General features: G+C 57.0%; 2 protein-coding genes across 2 annotated transcripts; both read right to left on the bottom strand.

Moving 5' to 3' along the window:
* Positions 1-1,707: 1,707 nt before the first annotated feature.
* Positions 1,708-2,673, bottom strand: LOC122193135 (olfactory receptor 52K1-like). The gene has a single exon (XM_042893855.1). It carries the CDS (start codon positions 2,671-2,673, stop codon positions 1,708-1,710), a length of 966 nt encoding a protein of 321 aa, XP_042749789.1.
* Positions 2,674-7,082: 4,409 nt separating this feature from the next.
* LOC122193134 (olfactory receptor 52I2-like) lies at positions 7,083-8,285 on the bottom strand. Its single transcript, XM_042893853.1, has one exon. The coding sequence runs from the start codon at positions 8,043-8,045 to the stop codon at positions 7,083-7,085; it is 963 nt and encodes a 320-aa protein (XP_042749787.1). The 5' UTR covers positions 8,046-8,285.
* Between the last annotated feature and the right edge of the window lie 1,019 nt (positions 8,286-9,304).

Genomic DNA, 9,304 nt, shown 5'->3' with positions numbered 1-9,304 from the left:
CCCACAGAGGGACCAGCTGGATCTGCTGCAGAAGGCCACGTGCCACCATCAGCCCTGCTCTGTCCCCTCGCCCTGGGGACTCCAGCATCCCTCCGTGGTGCTTTGGGGCTTTTTGGTTTACTTTCCAGGCTTTTGAACAACTCAAAGTTAAACGCAACTAAACTTTGTTTTGTTTTGTTTTGCTTCCCTTAGGCTTCTTTCCCTGGGAGCAGTCCAATTAGTGCTAATGAGCTGGACGGTAATTACAGGAGGGTTGATTACTGGTGGCTGTTGCGGGTGGGGCCAATTAACGGTGCTGCCATTGCGCTGGGGATCCTGCATTGGTTTCTTGGGGGGAGCTGAGAGTGGGTGGCTCTGTATGGGGGGAGCAGCCCACATCCCCACTGCCCTGCGAGGGGAACCCCGGCCAGCAGGACCCACTCAGTGCTGCCGGCCCCCTTCCTCACCCCTCCTCCTTAACCCCAGCTCTGCAAGGCGCATTGGTGGCACTGGGACACGTCCATCCCCTGCTGCAGTTTGTCCCCTGTGCAGAGGGATGCGTGTTTTGGGGCTGTGCTGTCCCCTGGCACCTGGCTGTGATGTGTGACAAACAACAGCTGAGCCCAAACTTCTCAGAAGTCTGTAAAGATTAAAGATCCCCCCCTCCCCCCCCTCCGCCTCCCTTGCCCCCAGGGCAGGGGCTGAAAATGCAGAGGTGAAAGGAGAAAACCTCTTTGGTATCCCCTCCAAACCCTGCAGCCCCCATTCCGGACAGCACCTCCAAAGGGCTGCACCTCCCACCCAGGGCTGTGTGTGGTGGGGGACGTGCTGCTGGGAAGGCCTCATTTAAAACATACTGGTTTTGAGGGACAGCAAAGTGCAGGGCTGTGCTGTGTGCTGGTTCAGGGGCTGCCTGTGAGCAGCAGACCCACTGGGGTCCTGAAGGGTGAAGCTGTTGCTGGCTTTGGATGCTGCATGCCAAGGAGAAATGAAAAATGAATGCGTGACGTGTGATTAATGGTTGGAAGTGTCACGAGGGTAATTGGTGCCATGATGCTACCAACTGCTGCTGATGGTGGCAGAGCTCATCCTGCAAACTGCATCAGTCAACGAGGAAGGGATTCTTTCCTTGGGGGTCTTCAGCCCTGGGGCTGGGGGAGCTGGGAGCAACGGGGCATGGTCAGCAGAGATGGGTTGGGTGGGACTTGGGCATCTTTTCCAGCCTTAATGGTTCCATGGTTCTATGCCTGGTTCACCCTGCAGCTGGAGAGATGGGCTGCAGGAATCTCATGCAGCTCAGCCAGGAGTGGTGCAGAACCCCTGGGCAGGAGCAGCACAGCACAGCTCCTCTGGTCTGCAAGGCTCAGGTCTGCTTGCTGCTATCAGAGTGTGGCTGGGGCTCTGCAGAGCTGAAAGAGCCTGACAGCAGTTCTGAGAAACTGGGAGCAGGCATTGCAGCAAGCAAGGATGGGTGGAAGCGTCACGTTTTACAGGAAACGTTTTCTTTTCCTTATCCTCTCTCCAAAGCAGGTGTTAACCCACATGCACTCTTTGCAGAACTAGAAAGCAGTGCTATTTCCTGAAATGAGCTGTGACCATTCCTGTCTCCTGGCCGGGTTCCCTTTGCAGTCTCAGCAGAAAGATGGACATCTCTGGGGTCAATTCATCGCACACAGTCACGCACAGCCTCGGGCAGGATAAGCAGGTTGCTGGGTGTTCCTTGCTGGCTCAGTGAGCGGCTGAGAACCTGAGTCGTGGCAACTGCTCCAGCAGTCGGAATATCCCATCCCGGATCTGCTTCGTCTTCATGCCGTAAATGAGCGGGTTGAGCATGGCAGGGACCGTCAAATAGAAATCAGCCACCAGGACTCGGGTGTGAGGCGCCAAGCCGAGAGAGAACATCTGCAGGTACATGGAGAGCAGGCCGCCCATGTAGAACAGGAGGATGACGGACACGTGGGACCCGCAGGTGCTGAGGGATTTGAGACGAGCCCCTCGGGACGGCAGCCTCAGCACCAACCTGAGGATCATCCCGTAGGAGAAGGTGATGAACACAGAGTCTGTCCCGACCAGCAGCGTGGCCACGACGACGCTATAGAGATGGCTGACCGACGGGTCGGCACAAGCCAGCTCCACCACGGCCATGTGCTCGCAGTAGGAGTGGGGGACGACCCTGTCCCCGCAGTAGGGTAAGCTGGTGAGGAGGCACATCAAAGGGGCCATGACAGCAGCTCCCCGGGCCAGAGAGAGCAGCCCTATCTGCGCGGCCCGCGCCTGGCTCAGGATGCTGATGTACCTCAGGGGGTTGCAGATGGCCACGTATTGGTCAAAGGACATCGCCAGCAGCACCCCTGACTCCACGGCAGTGAACGTGTGGATGAAGAACATCTGGGTGAAGCAAGCCTGAAAAGCAATCTGTCTGGAGCCCAGCCAGAATATGCTCAGCATTTTGGGAACTACAGCGGTTGTGAAGATGAGGTCAATGACAGCCAGCATGGAAATGAAATAGTACATGGGCTCGTGGAGAGTTCTGTCCAGCCTCACGGCGAGCAGCACCGTGCTATTTCCCAGCAAGGCCATGATGTACGTAAAGCAGAATGGGATGGAAATCCATGCGTGGGCATCTTCCAAACCAGGGATTCCCAGCAGGAGAAAAGGCAAAGGAGCTGTGCTGGATTGGTTGGGGACCAACATGGCACAGCTGACTTCAGTTCCCTGCAACACAGAGACAGAAAGTTTGGGATTTTGCTACCATTTCTTTGGTCATAAAACCGTGTACATGCAGCACCACAAAATGTAGGGAAAACCTTTCAGGATCTGTTACCCACAGTCAGGTTTTTAAACCGATGCTGTGGTCGGTGCTCTGCAGGGCAAAACTGAGCTGAGAAACTGCAGCCTGAGGAACGATGTCTCGAGCAGCAGCCACTGCTACCCTCAGCTGAGGAAGGTTGAATTACGTGGTGCCAACAGCCCATGTGCTCATCAGTTCATGAGGCTGAAGGACACAGCAAAGCAGAACACAGCCCTGCGTGGCGTTCCTGCCATCACAGTGTGGGATCTCTCATTCCTGGCAGGCAGCAGGCAGTGCAGGCTGGTGTGCAACTGGAGATGGAGAACCTTGGGTTTTTGCCCCAGCTGCACTTAATCCCCATGGTTACAGCCACACACTTCTCTTCCCATCTGACCCTGCCTGTCTGCTCCCTCCAGCTGCAGCCCCCTGTCCTGCCTTCCCACGTGTGGCCACAGAGGCACTTCTCAACACAGTAAGTTCATAGGGTTGAGTTGGACGGGACCCCTAAAGGCCATCACGTCCCACTCCCTGCAGTGCACAGAGACCCCCGCAGCTCCGTCAGTGCTCACTGAGCTCGGATGTCTGTAGGGATGGGTCCAGGGAACTGAATCATAGCATGGCTTAGCTTGAGAGGATTGCCACCCACACAGCTACAAGATTGCAATTTAATTATTTTTTTAAAATATAACTCTATTTCCCCCCTGTGCATACAGGATTGCGCTGCCTTTGGTGTCCCTGAGGTGCTGCCCGCTGCTCTCACAGCCCCTGGGAGGCTCACTGGGATGCAGTGGGAGCCCCCCCAGCTCCATGTGTGCAGCTCAGGGCAGCCGGTTCTCAGCTCTGTCAGTTTCTTGGTCTGCTCTTCTTGACTTTGCCTTTCCCCACGCAGTTTGCATTGTTTTTAGGAAACCCGATGAGTGCAGTGCAGAACAGCTCCCATCCCAGAGCCAGGCACTGCAGTGCCTGTGTAATCACCACTGCTGTGATGTTGGGTCTGGCAGCTTCCGTTGAGGTCCCTCAACCATTCCATTCTGCCCCCGCTCTCCTGATGCCTCTCAGCTCAGTGCCATCCCGCCTGGACACAGAGCAGCAGCGGTGCATCTCCGGACCCTACACACACACACACACAGGTTAACCCAACTTCCCATCTCATCAGAAAACAAAATCAGGTTTGTTTGACAAGAGCTATTTCCCGCTGATTGCCGTTAATCGAATTAGGCGTAACTCGATTCCAGTTCTGTAATTCTCTTTTGGCCCCATCTCCTGTTGGCCGCTGGGGCAGCGTGCGGGCGCTGACGTCAGGCTGGGCGCTGTGCAGATAACAGCACTGTCTGATGGCTCCTTGGGGCAGTGCCAGCTTGGGGCAGGATGGGGACACCCATGCCGTGTACCCAGACCTGCTGCTGCTCTTGCCTGCCCCTCATGCAGAGGATGAATGGCTCCATCTCCTTTATCTGCTTTCCCTACCGAAAAGCTCCCGACGTGCAGGAGGTCCCAACGTGTGCCCCACTCCTCTTCTGCCCCATTTGTTGTTGTGGCTGCAGCTCCTGCCCCATCCTGGCCATGCAGTGCTTCCCATCAGCCAAACTGCTCACAGTCTCAGAGATCCCTGCAGTTCCCCATTCTAATTTCCCTCTGCTTTTAAACTTTGTCAGTTTCGGAAAGCTGAACTTCACAAAAAATCAGTGTTGCATCTGCGGTACATTGAGATCACTGCCTCCAGCCCCTGGGCAGCACCAACCTCCGTTCCTGCAGTTCAGCTCTTTCCCACCACAGCAGAGCCCCTTCTGCTGGATGCAGAGCCCTCACATTGATAAGATGGGCCCTGTGCTCTCCTGTGACACTTCATCACATCTTCCACACGCGGCCCTTCCCTCCCCAGCTCTCCCTCCCTCTCCTCCCTACCCCAGACCCCCTGGGGCAGTGTGAGCTGTGTTGAGCTCATTATAGATTGGTTGTAGAAACAGAAACAAACTTCTTTTTTCAGTGAACAGTTTCTGGTTTTTGTTCAACTGCTGATCTGTGTCTTCATTCTAATGGGAGACCGAACCGATTTCTTGTAGGAAGTCCCCAGCCGTTACCATTCCCTTGCTGGCTCAGCTCCTGTGCGTGTGCCCACAGCCATCCCCCACCCCAGCAGCCCCATCCGCACACATCCCCACATCCCACAGCTCGCAGCCACCTGCAGCACAGGGCAGAGCTGTGGCTGTGCTTCAATCCCCCAGCGATGCAGCGGGGAGAGTCCTGCATGGAGGTTCCCAAGGGCACGAGTTGCTCCGTGGGCATCTGCTGTGAGCTCTGATCAGTGCCAGGGCAACGCAGCGTGAGCCCGCCTTGTTCTCTCACATCTCACTTATTCTTCAGGCTAAAGGAGATGGGAAAGTGAGGCAGCAGCAGCAGCAGCACGTGTCACAGACCCTTAGAGCCACAGGGGTGGGAAGGGACCTCTGGAGATCCCCCAGCCCAGCCTCTGAAGCAGCTCCCTGCATTCTGTGTGCAGGACGGCACCCAGGCGTGTTTGGATGTCTCCAATGAGGAGACCCCCACCTCTCAGGACGGCAGTGCTGGGGCTCTGCTCCCCTCACAGCATAGAAGTGCTGTTCCACAGGAGTACAGGGGGGGGATCCCCTCCCTCGCCCTGCTGGCCACATTCTTTTTTAATGCACCCCAGCATCCCATTGGCCTTTTCAGCCGCAGGGCACACTGCTGGCTCACGGTCACCTGTTGTCCACCAGGAGCCCCAGGTCCTTGTCCGCAGAGCTCCTCTCCATCTCACAGACCTGCACTGATGCTGTGGCTGTTCCTCCCCGTGTGTAGGACCCTACACTTGTCCTTGTTGAGCTTCCCTGGGTTCCTCCCTGCCCAGCTCTCATCCTGCCCAGCTCTCACTGACTGGCAGCACAGCCTTCTGGGCTGTCACACGCTGCTCCCAGCTTCATTCCATCACCAAATTAACTGAGAGGGGACCCCATCCTTTCATCCAGGTCACTGGTGGAAACGTTGAGCATGGCCGGACCCAGCACAGACCCTTGGGGAACACCACTAGTTACAGCCTCCAGCCAGACCCTGCACTGCTGATCACAGCGCTCTGAGCTCTGTTGAGCAGAATGAGGGGATGGAGAGCAACCCCAACCCCACAGAAAGGGGCCTGGGGCTCTCTGCAGCAAGTTGAACAAGAGCCAGCTGTGTGCCCTGTGTGTCCTGTGTGAGGCAGCAGGAAGGACAAGCGTCCCCTGAGGGGCACTGGGCCCAGCAGCGCCCCTGGGCAAGGGGAGGACTGTCCCCTCTGCTCTGCTGTGCAGCCCCACCTCCAGCACTGGGTGCAGTTCTGGGCACCACGGTTCGAAAAGGACTTAAAATGCTGAGAGTGTCCAAAGAAGGACTATGGAGATGGGGAAGGGTCTGAAAGCAAGGGGTGTGAGGAGTGCTGAGGTTGCTTGGGTTGATTGGCCCAGAGCAGAGGAGGCTGAGGGAAGGATCGTGGCCTTACAGCCCCCCACGGCCCTACAGCCCCCCATGGCCCTACAGCCCCCCACGGCCCTACAGCCCCCCACGGCCCTACAGCCCCCCACAGCCCTACAGCCCCTCGTGGCAGCATGTGGCTACCTAACAAGGAGGAGCCAGCAATAGAAACAGAGGGAATGGCATGAAGCAATAACAGAGGAGTCTGAGGTTGTGTATCAGGATGCTCTGTGATTTTATGATATATGATTCTATGATTCCTTATTCAGGAGTCCCAGGAGGCATTCCGGAACCGTGGCGCTGTGGTCAATGGGTATGGTGGGGGTGGGGTGAGGTTGGGTTGGGGTTTGGGTTGGGATCTTGGAAGTCTTTTCCAGTCTTAAAGATTAGATGATGATTTCTCACTCATCTATCTTACACATCCCACAGGAACTGACTGACTACAGTCCCTGCAATGTAGGACAGTCTCCTGCTGACAGCAACGATAGGTTTGCATTGAGTCCAAAAGACGCCGTAGAAGAAATTTCCCCATTTTGAATAGAATCTGTTTATTGACACAAAGACACGTGCAGTTGTGAATTTTAAACCATCACAGGGACATTCACAGCACAGAGAACATCTCAAAACCCAAAGCCAGTGACTGCACCTCTTCTCTTGTGAGAAGGAAGGGCAATGGCAGCCTGGCATCTGCTCATGATCCCGGACCCAAACACCTCCTGTCGCACTGTAGGGTCTCACACAGCCATTAAAGCCAAGTCCTCCCCCATCCCCTCATGGCTTCCGTTCCCTGCTTGCATCCACTGGGAATGGAACGGGGGCTGTGTTTGTGTGGGTCCACAGCCCTGGGAAGTCACCGAGCGCTGTGATGGCCGTGAGCCTTCCTGGGGCGCAGCAGGTTGAGCGCTGCCTTCTGGATCTGCCTGGTCCTCATGCTGTAGATGATGGGGTTCAGCACGGCGGGGAGGGTGAGGTAGAGATCGGCCAGCAGGACCTGTGCACGCACAGACACAGCCTGGCTGAAGTGCTGCATGTAGATGGAGAGCAGGCCGGGGATGTAGTACAGCATCATCACACAGATGTGGCACCCGCAGGTGCTGAAGGCCCTCCTGCACGATTCCTTGCCCAGGACGGCTTTCAGGATCATCAGGTAGGACGCAGCAATGAAAGCCGTGTCCGTCCCTACTATGAGAGAGGACATAGATATGCTGTACAGCCTGCTGGGGTTGGGGTCTGCGCAGGCAAGACTGGTGACAGCCATGTGCTCACAGTATGAATGGGGAACCACGAGGGAACGGCAGTAGGGGAGGTTTGTCACCATCCCTGTCAACGGCACCATGAGAAGCAGTGCTCTCACCACGATGGCCAGGCATATCCGGGCAACTGTTTGTCGATTCAGGATCATTCTGTACCTGAGGGGGTGACAAATGGCGACGTAGCGGTCAAAAGCCATGGCCAGGAGCACTCCTGACTCCTCTGATGTGGCGGAGTGAACAAAGAACATCTGAGCAAAGCAGGCGGTGTAACCGATCTGGTTGGAACGGAACCAGAAGATGCCCAGCAGCTTGGGGATGATGGACGTCACCATCACCACGTCGATGGCGGCCAGCATAGCCAGGAAGCAGTGCATGGGGTCCCGCAGGGACCTGTCCAGTGCAATGACCAGCAGGACCGTGCTATTTCCTAGCAGGGCGAGGATGTACGCTGAGCAGAAAAGGATGCCCAGGCAGATGGGGAAAGCTTCCAGGGTGGGGACACCCACAAGGACGAAGGAGGAGGAGCTGCTGTTGGGGAGGCTGAAGGGGCCAGGAGCCATGCGGGAGGATCTTGCTTCTGTGCTTAAGAATGTGAAAAAGATCCCAGAGTGGGACCCATGGGATGTGCAGAACTGAGGGCGCAAAGCTGAGGGCAACGCACTGACGCACGTGCCAGATAGGGAACCCAAACTGCTACTGCTGTGTGTGAGATGGGATCTCTGTGATGGAACAGGAGAAGAGAGAAGGGAACGGAGCAAAATTGCTGATGAAATGGGGCTGTTGGATGGCAAGAACTTCAGATGCTCTTCAAGTTTCAGACTGTGCCACCGGCGCTCAGCAGCAGTCTCCTTCAGTCCATTGCTTGTGGAGACGTTTCTTTGTTGGCTGCTCACCACCGCCCAGCTGAGACCTTGGAGTCAGCAGTGGGAGGAGGGGATGCTCAGCACTCAGCTTCGCTCGGGCTCTGCTCCTGAGTGCTCCTGGCTCCCTGCACCGTGCACTACACAGAGCTCCTCCAAACGTGCAAGGTGAGATCTGGTGTCAGAAGGTGCCTGGGACATTCATCACAGCCATGACAACGCCATTCCCCACTCCGTCTTCATTCTCTCAGTCACTCACATGTGGAGCCTGCACAATTAGGTGTTCTGTTGTCAGGAGAAGCTTGAAGGAAATACAAACCCTGCAGCGGAGTCAGGGATGCTGTGGGTACCCAGGCTGCTGTCACCAGGGAAGGGGTAGAGGGGTAACAACCCGCAGGTCTGAGCTCCGAGTGCAGAGAAGAGCTCAGCGGCGGAGCACGGAGAGCAGCTCCCTCCCTGCCTCCTCCCCTCCGCGCAGGGCTGTGTCCTGGGCTGAGCAGGCAGCAATCAGACACGAAGCACTCGCGGACACCAACCTCTGGCCTGACGCGCGTCTGGACCCGGCGCTGGCTCCCCAGGTGCAGCCATCCCAGCAAACAGATGCGCTACCAGAAGCTCTCTTCCACAGCCGGTGCCTGCGATGGGTATCTGGGCAGCACTGCAGAGCCCGACCCGTGGGGCTCCTCGGCCCGGCTGGGGGAAAGCAGCACGGCGGAGCTGTGCAGCCCAAGCAGAGGCTGTGAGCCGGAGGGGCTGGAAGGCAGAGCGGTGCGTCTGCACGGCGCGGCGCGGAAGGGCCGGCTGCTTTCTGTGCTCTGCAAAGCCCCTGAGAGCCCCCGGGTGAGGGGGGGAGGAGGAGGGGATGTTCAGGGCTGCTTCAGCTCCTGTCCTTGGCTCTCTCTCGCAGTGCTGGGCCGCTGGGTGCTGAGGGCACGGCGTTCCCCAGCGCCTGCCTGGGG

The sequence above is a fragment of the Lagopus leucura genome, unplaced genomic scaffold (assembly GCF_019238085.1).
Source record: "Lagopus leucura isolate 7727_CA_CO unplaced genomic scaffold, USGS_WTPT01 239-7_obj-0_obj, whole genome shotgun sequence".
NCBI classification, from domain to species: domain Eukaryota; kingdom Metazoa; phylum Chordata; class Aves; order Galliformes; family Phasianidae; genus Lagopus; species Lagopus leucura.
Note: the sequence above shows the minus strand (reverse complement) of the source record. Positions and strands in the feature narration are given on the sequence as shown.